Source organism: Megalops cyprinoides, chromosome 15 (genome assembly GCF_013368585.1).
Source record: "Megalops cyprinoides isolate fMegCyp1 chromosome 15, fMegCyp1.pri, whole genome shotgun sequence".
NCBI lineage: Eukaryota > Metazoa > Chordata > Actinopteri > Elopiformes > Megalopidae > Megalops > Megalops cyprinoides.
In genome coordinates, this window is record NC_050597.1 from 24109745 (window position 1) to 24133931 (window position 24187).

A 24187-nucleotide genomic window follows, 5' to 3' on the forward strand; every position below is an offset into this window, starting at 1 on the left:
GTGGAGCCACAAGTTCAGTCTTAGCTGGAAGGGCCAGTAATAAAACTGGGAATTTGGCAGGGCGATACCCCTGGCGGATTTTCGGAAGTTATGTTGTAACCAATGGATCATCAGCTCTTGACTGTACAGTCACGAGTACAGTCGATCACAAGTACAGTAGGAGGATACATAATTTCATTTCTTTCAAAGGAAAAAAAGTGCAACTGGATCATGCAAAAAATGTGTCAGGGGTAATCTTTCAGCCCTTGAAGCCACACAGTCCATCTCTGGGAGGTGAAACAAACTTCAATGGTTCATGTTTACTTAGTTTTACAGTTAACAGTAAATGTTTAACAGTTAAGCTGTTGGTTTTTATCGAGGTTGCTGCTGTATTTAAGTGTGTCAAATGCTCCCCTTTGCTCTTCTGTACGTCCCTGACTGCAGCTCCAGGGAAGTACCTCCGGTGCTGTAAAATCTAACTAGAGGAAGGAGGGCCACACCAAGTAAATGAATGCACATTCTATGGAGTGTTGCTAATAGATTTGGGATATCAGCACAGGCCTGTCATTTCCCTGAACTGAATTCAACAGTCAGCTGAAACTGGCCCTGGAAAACTACTTCCAATACCCCTACAGCAAGGCAGAAAACAACTGCTGAGGCATCTAATACAGAGAAAATGCAACTCGAAATGTAACAGCCCAAAAGGGCTTGGAGCACAGATAGCTTGTTCAACGTCTACTTCCTGCAAGTGGAAACTATGACAGCAGCAGACACGACTGTCTATCACTTATCTCCGCCAGCGCAGGCGGGTAATTGAGACAGCTGAAGACCTCTACGCTGTCAGCAGATATGTTGAAAATGCTTTCCACCACATTGCTCAAGTCCAACTGTCTATGTGTGCAACCTCAGTGGCAAACCAAAAAAAAAATGTTGCAAACTGAGAGAAAAAGGCAGATGTAGCACCAAGACATGAAAGGAGACAGACAGAGACATGTCATTTTTTCCCCCTTGTTTTTATTAAGAGTTACATATGGTAATTGATACCACAGCAGTGGAAAGGACTTGTATAGCAATAATGTGAAGAGCTCTATCTAGTCTTAAATACGACCAAAGAACTTTGTATATGTAGCTCTGGGGTATGGCAGAGGCTACCCAGGGTACACAGAGGGAGAGAGTGCAAGAGGATGAGGACGGACATAACGGCATCCAGGTCAACTCAACAGCTTGGCTGCTGTGCCCTGAACAGGCCAACGAGGTCCAGGGTGAAGTACAGAATCACAGGTAGTAGAATTTGAGTCCCTAGCTGTCCCGCCAGCAACATCTCACTGGAACAGGAAGGATCTAAGACCGAGGCTGATCTTGGTAGTTATTGTTATAACATCCTCACCCACCTTTGTATGCAAAGATCAAACATTTAAAGCATGTTTATTAGAGCTACCTGTTACACAGTAATATAAGCTAAAGCATTAATATTCACGATTATAGTTTTGATTTTAAATTCCTTTTGTTACTACATGCTGAATGTCCGCTTTATTGCGCTCCCAAACCCAGCTTTTTGGCCATGCCAAAGGAGACGTGCGCTAAATGCACATCGTGACTGAAGATCGAGTCAGAACTGTGCTTGCGATGCTCCACGCGCAAATTCTTTTCACAGCTGATGGAACATGTCTTGGACTAATGTGCATGACCAATAAAGCTGGTGTGCGGAACACAACAGGGCAAACTTTGAGCATGACGTAAAAACAAAAAAAATAGCTGGTTACAGAATTCCAATAATGCATATATCTGGGATTATTTAGCACCCACTCCACACCTTAATTACTCTGTGGTATTAGACTCCTTCACAGCAACAAGACAGAACTATTTCACCTTCAAATTTTCCGTTAATTCAATGCTGTAAGCTGTGCCTGTCAACAGTATGCTGCAAGGACGCCAATGCCGTAAGACACTGCAAGACCAGGGTAATTGGTATTCATACCAATAAAAATCAAATAAAAATCAATTAGAGTGACTACACAGCCTGTCACATGCTACTCTGTTTTAGGTAGGGAAAGAAACACGAACAAAAAAGTGAAAAGAAAAAAAAAAATTGGCATTTTCAAACTGCACAGATGAGCAAAAGTGGCTGTCCCCCCATACGCTGTAGAGTGAATAACTCTTTAAAGTTTAAAAAAAGTTTTTTTAAGACAGCTGATTAAAATAAATATCCTTAAATTTATTCCCACCCATCCGAACTGTCACCTCCCCAAATGGTGACTCTCGAGAGCTTGGTCACATGTGAGCCTTGGTCTGGTCCAAGCGAGCCCCTTAGGCTGTTCTGGGATGAGAGCTTTTTTTTTTTTTTTCAGACAGGTATCGAATCGCTTCGATCGTTAGCTTATACAGAGAGGACCGCGGAGGGTTGTGCGTTTCTCCGAGGCCCTGCTTGCTCGGTGTGCTGCCGTGAGGACCCTGTTAGCTGAATCAGAGGCTTTCGCAGACTGTGCGCAATCAGCAGAGAGCTCGCTTGGGCCAGACTGGCGGGTCTCACGGGTCTCTGCCTCCGCCTGCGTTTCAGCCCAAGGAGGAGAGACCGCCTTTCTGTGGACGTCCGGAAACATAAAAACCCCACTACTCAGGGAGAGAGAAAGACAGAAAGCATTCCAGTCCCTACAGAGCTGCGAGGAAAGGCGATTGGCGATGTTTGTGTGCGATGATCAGCAATTCAGTGGCTCCTTACAATCTTCAATAGCTAACTAATCTGGATTTCACATCTGGGGAGAGAGAGAGAAAAAGGATGTTTGTCTTCAGCGGGCATAAACCTGCATGCAGAACAGGCAGGAAAACGCACAACTACGTTTCACTGTAGTGTCATCTGCATCCGTCTTGTTTTTGCATAAGTTAAAGGCTGCAGCTGGTGCTCTTTCTCACCTGTATAGGGGCACTGTGCAGCCATTTCTCTTTGTCTCCACCCAGCTTCATACAGGCAAACAGGTCACATACTGTAGGAAGGCCATACCGCTCCTGAGGTAAAACAGGAGAGCACAGATTGTTAGACTCGCTCCTCACCTCTCCACACCTGAGACCATTTCCCATCAGACACTGCGAACACAGCTGTGCCTACCTGAACTTGGGCCCTCTTGCGCATTAGCCACTTGTCCTCCTCCGTGTCACTGCCCGTCTTTGTGTCCACGTGGCACTGCGTCTCGCTGGGACCGGGACTGTGTTTTTTGGCGGGAATCACCCACTCCTCCGTCTGCAGGGGCCCGTAGAAGGGGTTCTCCGACGGGGCGCTCTTGAACTGGCAGCTGCGCTCTTCCCGGCTGGCCTTCTCCTCGCCCCGGGACGCGGGCGACACCCAGGTGGAGAGGGAGGACGGCGCGGGCGAGCCGGCCCGGCTCGGGTGCAGCCAGGCCTCCAGGATGGCCTCCACCTTCTGCTGCTGGGTGGGCGACGCCTTGCCCTTCCTGTCCGTCGGGACGCCGTTCTTGTCCGTCATGACGCCGTTCTTGTCGCGCCCTTCCTTCTTCAGCAGCCAGGCGCTGAGGGCCTCCTTGCCGCAGTTGTCGTCGCAGACGCAGTCGGAGAAGCTGGAGCAGGGCTCGTTGGCCTTGCACACCTGCTCCACGTGGACGGGCAGGGCCTGCAGCAGCCAGGCCTCGGTGGCGGCGGGGGCGGGGGCAACGGGCGAGGCGGGGGGGCTCTGCTTCAGGCACTTGAGCTTGCCCAGGTTCTCGATCTCCACCGCTGTGGTGCGGGTGGCGCAGCACGAGCCGCAGTCGGACTTGGGCAGCCAGTCGCTGGAGGAGAAGCCCTCCTGGAAGGGCCGGAACACCTGCTTCCACTTGTCGGCGTCCGAGAGGCCGCTCTCTGGGGCGTCGCCCTTCTCCCCGGCGGCGGGGTGCGGGGTGACGAGCCAGTCGCTGATCTCGGCCGCATCCTCCTCCTCCCCCTGCTCCTCCTCATCCTCCATGGCGAGGTTGAACTCGGACTCGTCGATCTTCTCGATGGAGAAGGTGGAGCTGGTGCTGGCGGTGCTCATGGTCCGCTCCCTGGCGGGGGCCTTCTCCTTCACCAGCCACGCCTCCAGGTCCTTCAGCTGGCCCCAGGCCTTGTGGAAATCAAACGGCACCAGAGGACGGGTGGCCTTTTCAGGAAGAAAAACAGAAACATCTTTACAAGGATGCAAATGTTGACCTTACATATGATTCATTTGAATACTTCAGCTTATGAAGCCAAGCCCTTCTACTAAATCTACAATCCCACAGTACGCTATACCTATTCACTTCAGCCTCACCTGGGTCCTCTCCACAGAGGTAACCAGCCAATCCTGAGGGTTCTTGCTGGACTGGTATATAATTGGACCACTGGACACTGGGCAGCTCCCGAGGAGCCAATCAGCGAGGGGTGTCCCACACTCAGGCTCCACCCTCTGAAGGAGGACAGATATACATTACTTAGCACCACTTCCTCAACGGCAGCATGCCACACCAGAGAGGTCAGCGGCTGAGGGGGGCCAGCGCTGGGGCTCGAGTGTAACTCTGTTACAGACGCACCTGCTTCTTGGCAGCGAGGGGACAGCTTTGCTGCAGCCAGGGTCTGTCATAGCTGGTGCTCTTCAGGGTGCTGGGAGTGGTGTCCATCTGCTGGAGGGGGGGGCAACACAGAAAACCATAAGGGCCTGAAGGAGAATGAGCCTCTACAGATACCATAGCAATTTAAACCCAGAGAGGGAGAAACTGTGAGAGCTGTTGCAACAACCCACAAGAGATGACAAAGGATACCAAATGATAAAGAGGGGAAGGATATGCTGGCCACAACATCCCCTTTGGCCACAGGTCGTCTTTACATTGCAAATGTGCATGCCATATTAAATGAAATACAAAATGTCAGCTACAAGCACTACAAAATCACATCTACAAAAGTACATCAAATATTTTGTAGAACTGACTAGAACATTAACCAGGACAAGGAATGAGGTCCATCTAGGCAGCTCGTCAGGACTCAGCCCTTACAACTCAGCCCTTACCGGGAGCTGATAAGCAGATTTTCCTTTTATGGAGAGGCAGAGAGAGCGAGCTCAAAGCCTGCCCACTTGACCCTTCGAGAGCTAGAGACAAGCTGAGCATTGCCTAGCAACAAGACTGTCTGCCACCCTCATCAGGGGAGCCCACAATACTGAGTCAGTCGTTTTCAGGGGGGAAGCGGGTGGACAGCTTGCGCGTGACTGTCTGACCATGTCTGTGAGTGTGTGTGTGTGTGTGTATGTGCGCGTGTGTGCGTGATTGCCTTCCTCTCCCCCTCACGCTCTGTGAGGGCCGTGAGCTTGCGTGACCGCCTCGTTCTGTGAGGCGCGCGCGCGCGTGGCGGGGAGCTCCCACCTGTGTGGAAATGGTCCCGAAGGAGGTGATGGCCTGGCGGAGAGACAGTACGTCAGCTTGGAAGCTCATCTCGGGGGTCTCCTCAGGCTTCAGGTTAAGAGTGGATAACCTGGGCGGGACACACAGGGACTATCAGAGCGCTGTGCAGGTATCGCTGTGCGAACAGCTCTTGCACATACACATTTGCAGGTCAGAACTTGCTACTAATCACTGCCATGAAATGGGTGAGTATTACTAAGAACTATTCAAAGCATGTTGGGACAGCACTAAGATAACTGATTATGAAAAACCATCTATTCAATTCACCCCCCCCCTCCCCAGTTAGTCTAGCACACCCTGCAATTTTGAGAGTTGACACAACAAATACGGACAACGGTAAATCTCATTCATAATCGCTGTTAAAAGCTGTTTGGACATGTGCTCGTACTTCTCCAGGCAGCTGGTGAGCTGATTGGCCAGATCGTAGCTGTTGGAATTCTCCAGCTGATGAATCAGGGTGTCAAACTGGCCCCGGAGCTGGAATCGAGACCGAGAGAACATCTGTCACTGCAAAGGTCAACAACATGTCTCTGCTCCAAAGGTGAGGAGAGACACAGGCTGTACAGAAAATCTCAATACACAAAAAAAAAAACCCTCACATTTTTGAAGTCTCTTCACTAAATTGGCATTCTGGGATTTTTTTTCTAAGAGCTGCCCAGAGCAGAAAAGTAATCCTCACTATGTGAGCTCTCAATTTTAGCTGAAAACCATAATCATCATAAACATTTTGTCCTGGGGAAAAAAAATCACAGTGAACTCCAGGGAACGTGTTTACTTGGCCATAAAAAGCACTCTCAGCAAGTCAAGAGCCCATCGAGGGGTGTTGCATAAATGCCTAGCGCGTACGAATAAACCCTTTTCCTGAGTTTGATTTTCTCACAGTTGACTCAGTGCCTTTGAGCAGACACCCCTGCAGTGCTTCCACTTTCACACAGTTTCCATTAATAGGATTTACCCCAGCAGAGCACCTGGCTCTGAGGCGCAGCTAAGCGGTCGCACTTTCAGTCACACGCATGTGGCGAAAGCCTTAACGCGCAGCTGCCGGCACGCGCACTGCAGGGTGGGGGCAGGTACGGCGGAGCAGGGCCTACAGACGGACAGGAGCACCCACCCAGTGGAGCTGCTGGAGCTGCTGCTGCAGGGCCTCCTCTTTCAGCTGCTGGACGATGTCGATCTGCTCGAGCAGCCAGACCTCGCGCGAGCGCAGGAACTCCAGGTGTCTGCTGATGCAGCTGTGCAGCTGGGACTTCACCTGTGGAGGGGGGGGGCGAGAGTGAGCATCTGACAGATACAGCGCGGCCTCACGGTTTCCCTCCGATTGCACTGCTCCTCTTAATCCCCCGCTACAGGGGATCAGCGCTGCAGGACGGGACAGGGCAGGACAGGGGAGGTCGCGGAGATCAAGCAGTCTGTGACACGCAGGATGTACAGAACTAATCTGGATCTCCTCTCACATAAACAAAAACCTACACAAAACTAAACTAAAACCAATATCTAATATTTCTATAGTTCCATCAGTTTCACATTATTACATATAGTCCCTGCAATCATTACACTAAAAAAAATTAAATGAATTAAATGAAGGTCACACAGGTCATTCTCCTGAAGAGATCCACAACAAAATAAAAAGCATTTCTGCTCTGAATTGTAGCTGAATCAAATCACATTCAACATGTACGCAAAGAAAGGATGAAAACAATCTAAGCAGAAGAGAAACGGCTTTCACCTATTCCCCTGGAATGCCCCTAACTGTTGCCTATCCCGTGTCGTGTCTGGCAGACCAAGCGGCGCGTTTCAGAGTTGTAGGGACTTTCTGAGCAGAGAATCCTTGACACACTGCTCTGCCTGCCCCTCTCCACCCTGCTTTATAAACCCCGGCCTCCGCACAGACACACCTCGAGGAAGAGGGGCCCTGTAATTGTCCCTCCTCCCTTCCTACCAACTCCCACCCCCCCTCCCCAACCTCATCCATGAGATCAACCCCACAGTGGTTATTAACTTCAGTGGGGACAAAGGGCTCCCTTCACAAAGCTCCACACCAACTTGGCTTAGTGCCACCACAAAGGCGGTGACCCACAACAATAAGACTTGCAAGTACAGCCTTACAAAACCCAGATAGCTGTTGACAAACAGGCGTACAGTGGGGGTGCTTCTACATTACAATCACTCAGCAAGACACTGATGTAGTGTAACAGGCCGGCGTCTGCCCGGAATGCACCCAAATCTGTACCATCAGGACTTCCTGCCGGTAGACACTGAACATCCAACAGCCACCGTTTGCCACTGAACATCAACAGGCCGAGCTGCACTGCTTAGTTCAGGCTGCGGGTGGTTTTTTCCAGGTAGCGCAGTGCAGTTGAAGCTCCAGCCAGTGCTAGCCTGGGGGAGGGTTCAGTGGGAAAGGGCTGAGAGCGGCCGCCGGACTCCCTCACCTCTCTGGAGTTGTCCCTCAGCATGGCCTCGGCCCGGGTCACTCCGGCGATGGCGGTCTCCAGCTGGGAGCGGGCCTGCATGCACTGCCTGAGCACGGCCTTCTCGCAGTCCTCCGCGGGAGACATCCTGTACGGAAAGGGGCGGAGGGACACACAATTGTTAGGAACAGAGGCTCTGAAACATCACAGGGCTGTATGTGAACTGCTATCTCCCCGCACCGTCAGCACGTCTTTATTTCCTCCGCACACAACAGACAGCGTGGCAGTTTGAGCCCAGTCAGGGAGCAGGCGACACCATGGTTAGCCACAGCTCAATTTCCTCCTTTCCTCCACGAAAATGTTATCGCCATGTTCTCTGGAAAAAAATCCCTCATGTCTTGCGCGCTTCATTCAATTGAACCGCCAACAGGAAGCAAAAGGGCCAAAAAAGACCAAAAGAACCATGAGGAACAGACAGACATTTTGTCACTGTGGCATGCGGTTTCCCATTAGAGCAGGTTATTTCCCCTGCATACCATTTTCACCTGAAACTGCTCTCATTTCCCCAAAGCCTGCTGACCTTCCACTTCCCTAGTCTGACGTGCCAGCTGTGAAGCTGCCCTGAGATTTGAGGTAATGTTTAGGATCCCAAAATAGAAACAGCAAACACATTGTTATTATTATTCACCCCCCCCCCCCCCCCCCCCAAATCACATCACCACAATCCACGGATTTAGCTAAACTGCTGATGGTCAACATGCCACTGTCTGCAAAGCCATAATCAGCCCAACGTTCAACAATTATGGCAGGCAGACACAGCAGGGGATGAAAAGAGCGACTATCAACACAACAGACATTGTTACTCACAGGAGTATCCAAGCTTGAGCTAAGCCTGCAGCATTGAACTCAATGGATGTCCATGTCACTCCAAAAGAATAAACCTACCTGTGTGCCCTGATGTGTCAAACCCACCCGGTGTTGATTAAAATGCCATGCTGCTGTCTGACATAAGACCAGCCATTGTACTGATATCACATAGGGAAACAAATGCCCAATGTTTCACCAGCACACATAAATAACCGACAGAACCTGACAGTATCGGGCAGAGGCTAGGGACCCCACCCCTAAGGCAGCGACAAGGACACAGCTTGTCCTGAAACAGCCCCGACATTGCCAGCAAGACGGCACTGAGAAGACATTTTGTCATTCAGAACCAGGACACGGTTAGGGCAGGGAATTTTATAGCTATTTTTAAGGGCATTTTTTCCCTTTTCACCTGTTCCCCAGGGTGCTAATGTGCACCATTTCCTCACAAGCTAAATTACAGAGACTAGTTTCTCACTTTTCTTAGTCATGAAGCAGAATGAGTCTAACTTTGTAAAAGACAAATTCTACCTGTTCCATAATCCTAAAAAGCATTATTCAAAATAGCCCTCTGCAAGTTCTCTTCACTTTGCCCACGCTAGTATGTTTGGAGTTTTTGGTCTACCAAAAACATTAAAAAATCAATTCTAGTCAGAAGCCCCTGCATGTAAAATGAAATCCGTGGAAGAATAACAACATAACTATGCTAAAAATCCAACTGCTGCTGCAATAACCTCATTCTCTACAGTTGCACGGTCTTCTGCCCTTGCATGTGGTGATCTCCCTGACTAAGCCAAATGGTGCTATTCAGCTGATAGCGAGGCGATGAAAAAAAACTTCAGTCACGTCCTCTCCGCATGTTACCAGCACTCCAGCTGGCCTTTCAACCTCTCAACAACCGGCCCCGAAAATGCTGGAAAATATGCGCAGACTACAGGAAAGGCTCTTAAGGTTAAGAACCATGAACTGCTCTTTAAAACGCACACTATTTTTTTTTTTTAGCAGAAAAACAAAGTATGACTGGATGACGACAAATAGTATTTTATGTGGTTGCTTGTTTGTTTTAATGGGATGCGTTGCTACCCGATGCCAGAGTTAGTAGCACTCTTCGTCAGAGCACGACTGCCACGGTGCACAAACAACCCAAACAGCTGCAAAACCTCATTTTAATTCAAGGATAATGGCTAGCTACATACCAACACTTTGTCTGAATTCAAAGACACTGACTCGACAACTATGACCTTGACTTTCGTGATATATGTAACTTAAACTTAGTCAAGCTAACGGATACATGCTGCGCGGTAAGTATAACATCTCTTAATATTGCAGCGGTTGTCACTGTTTAAAAAGCAAGTGTCAAAAAAAAAATTAAAAACTCCCACATGAGCGAATACGCGATGAGCTGCAAAGTGCCAGCTGGACACACCGCTTAGCTTATGTTTTATGCAATACATAATCCTTACATCCGTCCATGTTATCTAAAAATTCATTAGCGCATTATGATATAGACGATTTTCCTGTTTGAGTGTATTGCTGTCAATATCTGTTGCATATAGTATTTACTGTCACCTCCCGTCTAGCTATATAGCCGGCTCAGTAAAATGGTGGTCCTGATCTAGCTAGCGAGCTCCTAAATAACTACCTAGCTAGCCGGTTAGTCAATACAAAGGAATCCCGTCTGAATCATGTATAGCCTAAACTCAACCGTTACATCTAATAAAACTACAATCAGAAATACCTCGTCTTGTAGTTGATAAGTCCGATAAGGCACTTCTGTTCGTTCGTTTTATATCCTCCGGTGTTCACTCTTTAAGCAAAGATGCCGGTATGACTGCTTCCTACCATTACTTATGGAGGTGAACCAAAAGACCTTTCCCAGCCAGCTGCCTACGTCACCACCCCATGTCTCTCATAAGCCAGCCACTACCGGCCCTGCATTCCGCACGTACGCCATCAGAGGGGATGGGGCCCTCGCAAGGAGGGTACGGAGAACGCAGGCACAGCGCAAGCTCGCCGGCTGCCCAAAGTGTTTTGTTTGATAAAAATAGAAAAAGAATACGTTTTCTTTCCTTTAAACGCGCTTCTCCGAATACAGACGTAAACAAAACATGATCTTTAATCCGTATACACGTATTCCTGTCTACTGTGTCATACCTTAAAGATGAACACTAAGCTAAATTATACCTGACTTGAAAACAATTTTGAAACCTGTTGGTATCACAACAAAGACAACTTTTTGGCAACAGCAAACAAATTCTGAAATGTGAGGTCGGTTCTTTCAAAATAAATGCAACAATTAAGATAAAAATGAGAGCCACTAAGATAAAAATGAGGTGCACTATAAATTATTTTTTTCCAGTTAAGACACGTGCTTGGAAAAAATAAAAACAAAAACAAAACAAAACACATCATGATGCCATAATAAAGAGGGAACCATAAAGAAATGACACAATTTCTCCCATGCCATGTGTGGTTTTACTTCCCACTACACAGAACCTGTTCCTTCTTTAGCAGCGCGCGCGCTGTGCAGAGCTACATCGTTCAGTGAGGTTACCCGGGAGCAGGGAGTTGCCCTCATGGAAGGAATGCGGACGTCATTTCTGTGAAAGGTGTACTGGAGGGAGACAAAGGCAGACCCGGGCCAGCTGGCATCTTCCCTCTTTTGCTCTAACAAGCCGATACGAGTGAGCCTCCTACAATGAACATTGCTGTAAATTAACGAGAACAAGGCCTTGCGGTCAGAGGGTTTGTCCTGACCCCAGAAAGTTTGGGATTTGGTTGCCAGCCCGAGTCTTACCTAACACTTTCAAAACGGTGCCCGCTGCTTCTCCACCTGGCACAATGCATTAAAGAGGTGGCCTGAGGATGTCTTTCGGTAGACTGCTTGTGTCCTGCCTAGGCCTCAGGGGGTGTACAGCAAGGTGCTTCCAACCAATGACCTGTAGATTTGCTTGAACCCCAAGAACCACCCCAGCCTGTACATGTAGACAATTTAGTTAAGATGGCAACATGTGTTGAGCACGTGTGCATGTGTGTGTTTTTTAATGTATTTTACGCCCCTTTTTGTTTTTAGTTTTGGTCTTCTGCACGGAACATGCACTCAACCCTCACCGGTTCAGGTGCATCACGTGGAATGGTCAAACTGCCTCTAGTCCACCCGGCTACATGTTTATTCACAAGCTTCGCTTCAAAGCGGATCTTGACATTATCACAGTGAGCTGATAGTGGACACAATTTATCAGATTATCACATCCATAAAATGAAAAGATTAGGGGTGCTCTGCAGTGATAGCTCTAAACTGATGCCCACAAACACACACAAGGCAACTGCTAGTAGTCCCTCACAGTGTTGGAAAATGCTGTAATGTGATAAACACTTACTGGACGAAGCAGTTAGCTATATAGCTAAGACGCTGCATGGTGCAAGTTATGTAGGAGGTTTTCTCCCTGCTGCCTACAAACTGTGCACAGAGAAAAGAGTCCAGGATGAAAATGTAGACTAGTCTGGTAACTGCTAGACTGAGAACTGCAGAACAGCTAATGATCATACTGTACTGCAAAATTCAATTTGACATTTCCCACAGTGCTACATATAATAACACATGGAATATCTCCACAAGACAAGAGAAGATCTAACTTCATTTCATACTTTGGTGTAAGACAGATATGCATCTGTATTAAAATGTAATTGAGAACCCACAACTAACTCAAAGTTACATCTATGCATCATACAGTGATTACATTAATTGCAATTACCGCCATTTCAGTTTAATATTAATACATGAATATGTCAGTATGTAAATCTCCATGTAAATTATAAGCAAGCATACTTAAGATACTCTGCAAATAACCAGGTCTCCATCCAGGAACTTCCGGTTATGAAACAATTTCGGCCGTCGTTGACCCCCATTTTCCCCCCACTTTTTCCAACTTGCTGGCTAGGCTACACTCGAGGAAGGAAATGTAGAGAGCTAGGCTAGCCGGCTAATTCCTTAACTACTGAATAACTAAGCGACTAAGCAAAGACTACAACATAATTAAAGTCAGGTACTCATTTCTAAATGACGTGTAGTTATATGTTACCAAATAGCAGAAAACTGAAAATATGCAGTTATACTGATAGCTATCTAGATAGCTAGCTCGGTCACCAGATAGCAAGACCATCTCTACGTACACAGTGTAGCCTAAGTAAGACAACGTCATAATGTATAGATGTCACCCACCTGGTCCCGTTTGGTGGCGATTTCGATTTGGAAGTCATGAAAGTATTCGGTGTCGTGTAAATCTGCTCAAAAGCCGGTTAAATTATGACCACGCTTGAGCGGTAAAATCACGAACTTCGCCCACACCGCCGGTGTCAGAGGCTCAGTGCGTGCGTAGGGACGGACGTCATTCGCCTGACGGATGCGGATGCTCCCCTGCGTATTGGCCTTTCTCGCGACACTTCGCCGGTATCGCGGTTTTGATCGGTAGGCGGCGTGTCGGTTTCACATGGCAAGATGGATTATTTTTTTGTGAAAGCACGTTTCCCCCTAGCGGACCAATTACAAATTAGCATTTCTGTTTATTTGGATCACATCATTTTAAGATATATTCTTTCATGTCCACTCTTCAATCAGCTTTTTGAATTTTGCTGTCTGAATCACATGTGGATGTATAGTTTGTATTAAATATGGTCTGCATCTCTTTCAGAATGAACCATAACTGACTTTCTTGTAACATTTTTCAGCTAAGATTAGCCTATCACTAATGACTGGATGGGATACTATTTTTGTCATTACAGTCATGGGTGGGACAATATGTAAATCAGAAAACATACCACAACTAATTCTATAAAGAAAGTACTTTGAGGTATTTATCCATTCAATCATATAATACAGAAAATGTCAATATCAAAATTATGCAATTAGTTGCTGTCAATTACAGGCTAGACCCCAGACCAAGGTGCTATCTTGCAGCATTGAAAAGGTTATTTCACATAAGAGTGTAATCCTTTCAGGGTTTTTTCAATACGTATACAGTACACACACATACATACATACATGCATATATAAAACATGCAGAAAAATGCAGAAACCGAATGATTGCCTTTCATTTAATAGTTTATTCATATAAATCACCATGCTTGCTAGTCTGACATCATTAGCCACATATGGTGGAGTCTTGATTGGTACAGCCATGCACAGCTGTGGAGAGACTGTATTGTTGAGGAAGCCACCACCCACCCACTCAAATATGAGTCTATGTATTGCATCAATTGCTTAGACCTTGAGAATACCTTGTTTCTCCCAATGCTAAGAATATGAATTCAGGGGTCAGGCAGTCCCTCCATGGTTTGATTTGCAGTTTGTGTGTCACCGTAACGCAATCTAAGACTTTCTTGAAGAATGTCGGCATTTCTTCTCATTTTCTGGTGCATAATTTCCAACTGTTCAGCATTCCAGATTCAGATTCCATTGAAAAAGATTCTGAGTCATGACAAAATCTAAGCCCAAAAATGCATCATGCAGCATGAATTCAAATTTCTATAAAGCTCAGTTGGATTGATGAACATGTTTTGAAATGATGCATGTTTTGAATATTTTTTTTTTTTTTTTTTAACAAATTCAAGCCATGTGTATGCCGTCTGCAAGAAGAATGTTACCCTTTTTCAGCAGTGGTTCAATTTACCAGTATGTTTTAAAATATTTGTCCTCCGCTTACAAAGTATTTTTCAAGCAGAGTTCAATTATCTGTATATTGAAATAGACTTTCTGTATTTTTGTCATGGATAGGAAACAATTCAGGTAGAGTAGGTACTCAAAAGATTTGCCAGGGACATCAGATTTGATGGATGGGAGCTAAGATCTTTTGAATGTATTGAATAGGCTAATAAACATGATTTTTTTTCTTCACATCAATTTTTTGGAAACCAATAGCTAAGTGGGCTCTAAAAACACAAGAGAGCAACCCAATTCAATGATGCACACAACCAGTAAAAAAGCAGGATAGTTTATTTCAGTGTACTGGATAGAGAAGTTGGAACTAAAATGAAATATAGCTACAGTTAGTTTACATTTAAAGTTTAAATGACTGCCTGATGAGGTCTACGGTATAGCATTGTCCCCTCCATAAAACCACACAGAGAAAGTCATATATACAGAACTCTGTGTATAATCAGTCTGTCCTTTTCAGTATGGTACAAAAACAAAGGCTGTGTGAGCTGGAGGCCTTTCAGTCTGGATCTTCCCATGGTCAGTCTTAACCTTTGACGATAGATTTAAACAGTTGTGACCTTTTGATGCTGTATACAAGGTTTGCTCATTTCACTGACTGACACTGATTGTAAACATTGCTCAACATATGAAAAAGTAATGCTTGTTTGAATCTGCAGCTCAGATTCAAGTTGATACAAGCATAATTTTCCATGGCAACTGCAGAGATAACTGCTTATTTCTCCTTTGTTTTTAATGACCTTTGTCACAGGATTAAGAATGATTGTCATCAAAATCTAATCATGATCATGTATGAAAATAAACGTGAGTATACCTGGACAGTGAAATGGTGTTGGTAAATGATAATATGATGCAATAATTTTTCAAAAAATTATTGCACAGACTATTGACGTATTGATTATTAATTAACTGTAGACTGATTAAGATATCTGATATTGTAAGACTGATTATCTGTGGAGACTGCCATAAACTACTCTAGCAATGATGTTTTGTGCCTAAGTCTATTGCAGTACAGCAGTGACATTCTGGGTAGAATGATTAACTGGTGCTGTATAAATAACAAAAGAACTCACTTTCTGAGTACTCATCGGTGGGACACTGAAATGTAGACGTGAAAGGAACATGTTGATCACTGAAACCTATGTGCACATAACTGCTGATGAACACGTAAAGCACCAGCAGCTGTGTGTATCTGCTTATTGCCTGGTAATGGAATACGACTCAGTTGCACAGACATAGGCAACAGTAAGCTTGTCCATGCTGCTCCACTGCAGTGCTGAATCCTGGCGTGGTGACGAATCACACAAGTGACTGAAATTAGTCAGGACCAATCAGACACAGTGAGGAACTGTCGGGAGGAGCCAGGACTGTCCATGCCACCGTAGACAAAGAGTTGAGTTGTTGTGAATGTAGTGGAACAACACACACTGGGTCACAGCTCACGTGCCCTGGACCGGGCAGCAGATGCTATGCCACGTTCCGCCTGTAGGTGGCGGGTGCTTTTTCCCTGCTGTTTACACTCTTCTAGCAGGCGATGGGGGGGTGGTTCTGCACGGACGGAGGCCGGTGGCCCCCGCCTCAGAGGTGTGGTGTCAGTGCAGGAAGAAGTCCCTGATCCGGGTGGCCTCGATCCAGGGTATGTAGGCGGAGGTGCGCGTGAAGACGCTCGGCTTGTTCTCCACCGTGCAACCGATGGGGCCAAAGCTGACCACGCCGTGCACTTCCCAGCGGTCACGTCCCAGCTGGCACAGGAGAGGCCCACCAGAGTCTCCCTGCACGCAGGACAAACCATCAGCAATAATGTTAGCCTCAGTCCCCTATTCACCCTTCCTTCAGCAATGGGACGTTCATTCAGTAGCACATCCACACTAACACACCTACATCTCTTAACCTTTCTCCTTTCATGCTCTGTTACTGTCTGGTCTACAGGTCTACCACCTAAGAACATCGGCTTCGACAGACCCTCCAACTGTTCTGTTGGAGGGTCAATCCAATTCCAATCTGTTCAATAGGCAGATTTAGTGAATCCCACTACTGTTAATGACTCCCTAATCACGGGTTTAGTTTTCTCATATACTTGTCTGGCCCCCCTTGCATTTTGTTAGTTCTAGAGGCTCTAGAATATGACATCATTCATCACCTGGCAAGCAGCCGGTGTGCCTTCCGTGTCACGGAACCCAGCGCAGATCATGGAGTCTCGCACTCGGTCCCCCCAGAACTTCTTCTGCCGGCATGTCTTGAAGTCGATGATGGGCAGGCGGGCCTGGTTGAGTGCTTCAGCCAGAGACACGTTCTCCTTCCCCCCTGAGAGACGCACAAACACAAGCCTCCTTTTAACAATGGCCCCCTTAACGTCTTTCCCCTGGGAAAGCATGCCACTAATGTGGTGTCTCTTCACGCCAATGCATTCTCTCTCCTTTTCCTCGCATTACTACAAGTTGACACGTTTGTAGCACAATTCTATTTTGAGAGCATCAAGACTGGGATTGTGAAGGGAAATAATATCATACTGTCCATTAAATAGCTAATATAGCTAATATTCAACCCCGGAATGGACTTTAAGGCAACTCCCCACCAGTCTTTGACTGTACATGATATTACATGTTTCCTTAGGAGGCCTTTTCAAGGGCAATTTACATAGCTTACATTTTTGCACATCACCATTGTGTACAGCTGGCCATCTACTGGAACAATTCAGGTAAAGCACCATGCCCAAGGGTGCAATAGCTGTGCCCAATCCAGGAATTGAACCTGCAGCCTTATCAGGTTATAAGACTCCTTATCCACTGTGTCAGTCTGTGGACTCTTACCGCGCGTGTCCCCCCAGCCCGTGACCCAGCAGTAGTGTCCCGGTTTCAGTGCGGTCTGTCTGCGCGGCATGCAGGCGTAGCGGATGAAGTTGCTGGGCTGGATGTCGGTGGCGGCCTTGACCAGGGCAATGTCGTAGTCCAGCTCGCTGTGAGCCGGGTAGCGGAACCTCTCGTGCCGGTAGATCCTCTTGACGGGGAAGATGCGCTCGGCCGACTCGGCGCGCCTCAGCTGGTGCTTCCCCAGAACGATCCGCCAGCTCCCTGCATCCTCCGCCTTCCCCCTGCACCCAAGAGAGACGCACCACCTCACCGTTACACTACCCTCACAGAGCATCATCGGTGCATCTAACCTCCCGGTCATGACATCCAGTCTTAGACTGCTGAATGATATTTGATTTTGACTTGGCTTTTAAGATTGGTTGATTGAATTTGGCATTTTTTGAGTGGATTAACGTGGTTTAACACCCACCCTAGTTTCAGAGAACCTTAACTCAGAGGTATACATAATGTCTGCTGGATTTATGCCCTCAAAACTAGTGAGGGGTACCCACTTTTAATTAATGGATGAACACGTGTTGGGAGATCTTAGTCTGAGATAAATGTACTTCATTTTGCAGTGGCCTTGCATCTGGGTAACTGCATATGCAAAACTATTTATTTGCATTATCCGTCATCACTCAGTAATTTAAAAATGCAGACTACAAAGAAATGATTTACTATATTGAAAACCAGGAACACTCCATGTGAACTTACATAATACTTATATAGTATATGCATAGCTATGTACACATTACATAGGTCTGCATATGTAATCACATTAAATGCTCAGAGATTTCCTTCTAATGTATGTAACTAAAATGTGTGATTACACGGGCACAAGGCCACTCTGGTGTAAAATGTGTCTGGTGGAACCCTTACTTCTGAAAGCAGTGTGCAGCAGTGAGCACCCAGTTCTTGTGGATCAGGGTTCCCCCACAAACATGGATGTAGTGTTTACTTCCTCTGGGACGGACCTGGGGCAGGCAACAACGAGCGTGAGTACCTACATCAACTTCCTTTTGTATTCACCATCAGCCTTGAGTGTTTTTCTGCATGCCATGTTTCCGTGTTTAATGAAAAATATCAAGCTTCAGTGGGCCTTACTGCATGTGTGCTTTGCACGTATTGAAAATTTGACTTGAGGATGCCACACTGACCCTTAATTATCAAACAAAAGGTCAGTATAGATACAGAAAAAGTCTTTGACACAAGAGTCATATTTGTTTTGAACCATATAATTTATTATGTATTAAATAAATGTTAGGTAAATGTTATGCCAAGTAAATGTTAAACATACCATGGCACATTTTAAAGGTTAGCAAAGATAATGCTCCCTCAAACAAATGTAGTAATAGATGGTTCACTATACACCTATATTAGATAGTTCAGCACAGTTATGTAGCAATGCAAATGTTTATTGTGTTAACCCCAGAACCCCATGGAGCCGTGTTGGCCGGAAGCATCACTCTAGGTGGCGCTGTGATGTGATTTACCTGCAGAGAGACCTGCCATGGCCAGGAGTGAGGCCGTGCCTCATTCCCAGACACGATGCGTTCTGCTGTGTTGGGTTTAAAGTGGGCGAGCCCACAGTCCTCAGGCCAGTCTACAGGGCGGCACAGACACAGACAGTTATACCTCAGCTCAGAGAGAGGCCCACATTCTCCATACTTCTCATTTCATTTTCATTTTCGAAAGAAAATTTTGACCAAAACTAAAATAATGTACAAACTTCATTATATATGACTTACAGAGCCCTAAAAATATATAAATGCAGAATAAAAATATGTAAACATATAAGGACAGAACATCCACAACACTACTTGTTGGCATGCAGACAAGTGCCATACGTTTGAAAAGCTGTTTTAGGAATGGTACTTCTTTATGTCGGTTGCATTTCAGCTACAAGTGGAATTTTTTTAAAGCCCCATTCTCCACATTTTTGTGGCTCATATTCAGTACACTTCAGCACTTCAGTAAATATCAGAATTAGGAAAGGAGACATTTTCAGCTTGGTGACATTCATTATTGTGATAACTAGCAATATTTTTGTGAGTATATCATATTAACAGTTTGACAGACATGGAAGATATCATCAGAAAGGAATCAAATATTGCAATTAGCAAGTTACAAGGGAATTTGATAAAATTCTAGTGAGGTTAGAGCGTGTTGAATTCACATGATAATGTACGGATATGTACTGATGTACTGATATGTATTTGATTCCAAGATACTTTTGTGATGCAATGACTAAGAAAATGAACTTCCTTCCTGGTACCAGTTCTACGCACTTTATATGTCACTTACGTGTTCTTCTATGGGACATCTACAGGATATATGTCTTGCTATGCATATTCATCCATATTCTGCCTTCTTGTATACAATGCCACCTTTTGTTTATTATGATATAAATTTTATGCATTATATGGATTAACATCCTTTTCCATATTTCTCAAACTTATTGTAATATTTATAATTTCTTTGTGTTTGGCAGTACTGCATTTCTGTATGAGTTTGTCTGTGTTTTCTTACAATATTGTACCTTTCTCCCATCTGTCTTCTATCTGTCACTCTTCCACCTTTGCATCTATGATCACGGCCCAGCTTTCATTTGCCTAACTGGCTGATGTGTCTGTTTAAGCAGGTCTGATGCAATACTGCTGTAACCTGATGAAGACCAGGTAGATATCGCATGATCTCGTTTTTGTCTTAAGTTTATCAGATGAAACTTGCTCCATAGACAAAATATCTCCATTACTGCAATATACTGTTTTATACTGTAAATGTCTATGAACATATTAGTGGAACTGACGCCCTAAAGCACATTCTTTTTTACTGTTCAGATCAGGTACTGAAGATTTCCATCCATGTTCTTTTGAATATTAAGTAACACAGTAATGTCTCCTGATTGTGCTTCCACTATTCTGTGCTCACTCTGAGGGACTGTGGCCAATTCCTCAGCAATGTGGATCGCCCTGTTTCGCATTTGTCAGCCCAGACTTTATTTGGGCGTCAGGACAGTGTAAGTAGAGACTGTGTGGGCCAAGCTGGGAGTGTGTGTCGGGGGAGAGAGGAGCGTCCATTGGCACTTACCCAGGTGAAGGGCCTTGGACTGCAGGTGACGCCCGGGGGAGACGGCCTGGGTGACAGTGAGGGCGAGAGTGAAGCACAACAGCAGCAGGCTCCTGACGCTCATTTTCCAGAGTGACGGGTGCTGGCTGCAGAGCACCCCTATTTATGAGGGGCGGCGGGGGGTTGGGAGCGGGGCAGCGCTGTCACAGGTCCCCCGCCATTGTTCTCTCAATGCCCCCCTGGGGAACAAAGGGGCCGGACAAAGGGCCCAGAGCGCTGGATTGTTCTGCTGGATGCAGCTAGGGGCTTCTGCATTAACGGGGCCGGTGCACCTGTGGGTCCGATCAGCACTTTCGGAAACAACGCCGCCGCCCTCCTTCGCTGTCACACCACCTCCTCACGCTACGTCACGTGGGCTGGGGTCCCGCAGGGTCTCTGTCGCCACCCCCTGTATTTTCAAACCACTAGCCTGGAACTGTAAACACATGAACCCAATGCCACCTCCACTCTCACCCCCCCCCCCCCCCCCCCCACCCCACCTGTTTAAAGCTGTCCTGGCTGTTAAAGTAATAGCACACAACATGACCCCACCCCACAGACAGAAAGCACCCTGTGCCCCCCATCGCTAATGTTGAAGTGACGTATGCTACTCTAGATATGAGCATGTGCTGAGCAAAAAAACAAAATAAAAATGGTGGAGGTGGGCAAGGTGAGCTGAGAGAACAGGCCCATTTCTTGCACTTCTGCTGCAAGGCGGGGATAAGAGTTTAACAAGTTAGCCTGAAGAATCGCCCAGAAGTACTGTTGTTTGTGACATGGATAACTGAACTCTTTCAGGTGCACTTCTTTTGTGCTGACTACTTTTAGATATGTGTGCTTGTGTGATACCTGATACCTGTGTGTGCAGAGGCTCTGGTAATATTAACAGGTAGCAGAATTGTGCCACAACACTAGTAAACAGAATCAACTCAGGTCTGCTTCACGTCTTCCCTGTTTCTGCCACTAGGTGTCAATATACAAGAATTCACAAACATGTAAGACCACAAACCTTTCTGTTATTGACAGTTTTCTAAAACATCATACAGTGGGTCTCCATTGATTCTAAAGTTTTCAAGTATCGCAGAGTTCCTGGATGGAATGTAATCAGATCACTTTGAGCAGTGAATAGTATAAATCATTTAAAAAGTTATCATTTTACTATTACTTTTAATATGCAGTTGATATTTTACAGAAAAAATATGAACATAAAAATCTATGAGACAATTTTACTGGTATTAGTTATCTTTATTGATTTTTTGTTATTGTTTTTGGTGAAAATAAACAATTGACATTTCCAAAAACATTTCCAAAATACATTGCCACAATTCCGATTGTATCTACAATACTAGAGTACAGATGGTACAGAGAGAACTGTGTGTTGTCAGCTAGTTAAGGGCATCCTTCGTCCCAGAATTAGTCGCAACATCGTACCGGGTCACAAACGCCACGCTCAATCTCAAAGACACAGACACAGATTAGAGAGGGCAGTGGACACCAGCCCCCCTGGGAATACTATTGGCTTTTCATCTTCATTTTAAAAAATAAAATAGAAACTATAGATAAACCTTCTTTTTTTATAAAAAAAAAAAGTAACGAACATTCTCGTGTGACGTCGTGTGCTCCAAAAGACAGATGGCTTTAACCCGCTCTCCTGGGACGGACTGTGCTGAGGCACAGCTGAAGGAGGCTGCACTGACCTCGTTTTCCACAGAGCCTCACTAACGCCTCCGCAGGCTCTGTTAAGGTCAGTCACTTGCACTTTGGCACAGGCCAAGGTGGCAACAACGTCTATTTGCTCGAGGCAGAGACTACAGGGGAAAAGAGCCGGATCGTTCTCATCTCGCCTCAAAAAGCCAGTTTAACAGGACTAGTGATGGACCAGCCAGTTAATGGTAAGCAACGATTAAAGGGAGAGGTGGGGTTTTGGTGTTTTTTTTTTTTTTTTTTATCATCTGACTCTTGAAGACACACGCCACCTTTCCCTTGGCCAGATGTGCTGATGACGCAATCGGAGACTCGGGTTCTAAACCCCTCCTCCGCGAGTGCGCACCAACCAGCTGACACACACCGCGGGGCAGTCGTTACAGATCTCCAACAGGTGGCGCTACCACGCCAGCAACACACAGGAGAAAAGACACAGTGTTTCAGAGGCTACCACAGTAACACAGGATTTCAAATGAGGCATTACTATTATTATTATTGCTGGCATTACTAGAAGAATATGTGCTGCACAGACAGACACTCCCACCTCATGCCCCGGCACCCTAACTGTGCTCTCAGCGTTGCCTCATTTCAGAAGGCCTCACCCGACAGAGCAGCTTTTCTGCCCTCCATGGCCATTTCACTATATGTGACAAACAACCACTCAAAAAGAGCCCTTTACAGTGAATACCAAGGAATGTGCCAGCTCATGGGAACAGCGAACTGAGCTCTTGACTCTGGGGTTGAATGCTTTCAGCCTCCAACAAAGCGGAGCAAAGAGACGGGACAGAGGGGTCATTATTGTGCTGATAGCAGTGGTGGGGGAGTGAGGCTTCGTGAACCCCAAAACGGGTGGAGCTACGGTACCAAGCTCTGTCGATCGTGGACTTTTCTGAGCCAATCAAATGGCTTCGCTGCGACTGGGCAAAATCAAGGAGCCACTCTCAGCTCTGGCCATTTTGGGGTGCGTGAGGCTGCCCACTCTCATCACCCTAGCAGCTCACCTGGTTCACAGTCTGGTGCTGATGATGTCACTGAAAGGGTTTCGCTCCTGACTGACTGACACATCACATCAAACAGCTACCAATAAGGACAGGGAAAAAGTCTGACTTATCTACAGAACACATAACCCTTGATGACAGGTGTGACTCAAATCTTGCTGTAGGCAGTTTTTATTTGGCAGAGGCCCATCTTAGAGTCACCTAGAGATTCTAGTCTAGACTCACAGCTGGATACACAGTAATTGACCATAACAGAACAAGCAGGTCATCCTTTGTATAATATTATCGATCCTAATAAACACAAATACACATAACAATAGAGGTTTTGTGAATATTTACCTTTTAAAACAAAGTAGACTCTTGTTAGGCAATTTTAGAGTATCCATTATTGCTTCTCTTAAAGTAAAGAGTAAAGGCTGACAATGATACATTGAGAAATCTCAACCGAAGGTTCAAATGACATCCCTGGATTCAATCAGAACTGCAAAGTCATTTCAATGTTAAGTGCTGCAAAAAAAGAAGCATTAATCTATATCATATTTCAAGTGACCTTTCCCCTTAAGTAATTTAGATGATTTTGAAGGGGGTCAGTTTATAATATTGTTTTGTCCTGCACTACTGGATCGATACAAGAGTTTATTTTTTCAGGTTTTATTTGTTTGGTTCTTTGTTGCTGTTGTTTAGGGTTAGGATTAGCTTTAAGGTTAGCTTTAGGGTTACATTTGATAGCACTTTCCCTTAAGAAGATTTGGCAGTTTGATTGAATCCAGGGAAGAGTAAGAGCTGGCTTGAAGGGAAGGAAATCACAACAGCAGAACAGGAATACTGGTCATTTGTTTTTGTATCCTGCACAGTTCGCAGGTTGTATGAAAAGAAAGACCTGGACAGATATTCACCAGTTGGTTTGATGTGTTCCTGCTCCTCTATAAATAAAACAATGCATCCGTCCCAGTCCGTTCTTCCAAATCGTCTGAGCTCAATGTCAACGAACACCTCACTAATTAAAGCTACTTTCTCTGTCACTTGGCGTCAGGAAATTCCTTTCTATTCTTTCTCCTTCATCTATAAAAACAAAGAAGTCATTACAGAGAACTCCGACACTCCAAAAACAAGCTTTGCTTAGAACACATGTGAAATGGAACGTTCTGTGAGAACTGATTGT

General features: G+C 45.8%; 2 protein-coding genes across 4 annotated transcripts; both read right to left on the reverse strand.

The window, feature by feature from the left end:
- Window positions 1–976: 976 nt before the first annotated feature.
- Window positions 977–13060, reverse strand: ncoa4 (nuclear receptor coactivator 4). Of its 3 annotated transcripts, none has more exons than XM_036546121.1 (10): window positions 12876–13060; window positions 7811–7937; window positions 6490–6630; window positions 5767–5855; window positions 5340–5448; window positions 4515–4601; window positions 4256–4390; window positions 3083–4105; window positions 2890–2982; window positions 977–2732 (listed from the first exon to the last, which is right to left on the reverse strand). In XM_036546121.1, exons 1-10 carry the CDS (start codon window positions 12911–12913, stop codon window positions 2727–2729), a joined length of 1848 nt encoding a protein of 615 aa, XP_036402014.1. In that variant the 5' UTR covers window positions 12914–13060; the 3' UTR covers window positions 977–2726. The 3 variants fall into 3 exon arrangements, with proteins under 3 accessions (XP_036402014.1, XP_036402012.1, XP_036402015.1); XM_036546119.1 differs by having other exon boundaries at window positions 4515–4604; XM_036546122.1 differs by lacking the exon at window positions 12876–13060 and adding an exon at window positions 10392–10621 and having other exon boundaries at window positions 4515–4604.
- Window positions 13061–15915: 2855 nt separating this feature from the next.
- On the reverse strand, window positions 15916–20408 carry zgc:112285 (uncharacterized protein LOC561476 homolog). The gene is made up of 6 exons (XM_036547273.1): window positions 20306–20408; window positions 18709–18818; window positions 18095–18189; window positions 17177–17457; window positions 16507–16670; window positions 15916–16138 (listed from the first exon to the last, which is right to left on the reverse strand). The coding sequence occupies exons 1-6, from the start codon at window positions 20406–20408 to the stop codon at window positions 15959–15961; spliced, it is 933 nt and encodes a 310-aa protein (XP_036403166.1). The 3' UTR covers window positions 15916–15958.
- Window positions 20409–24187: the final 3779 nt, after the last annotated feature.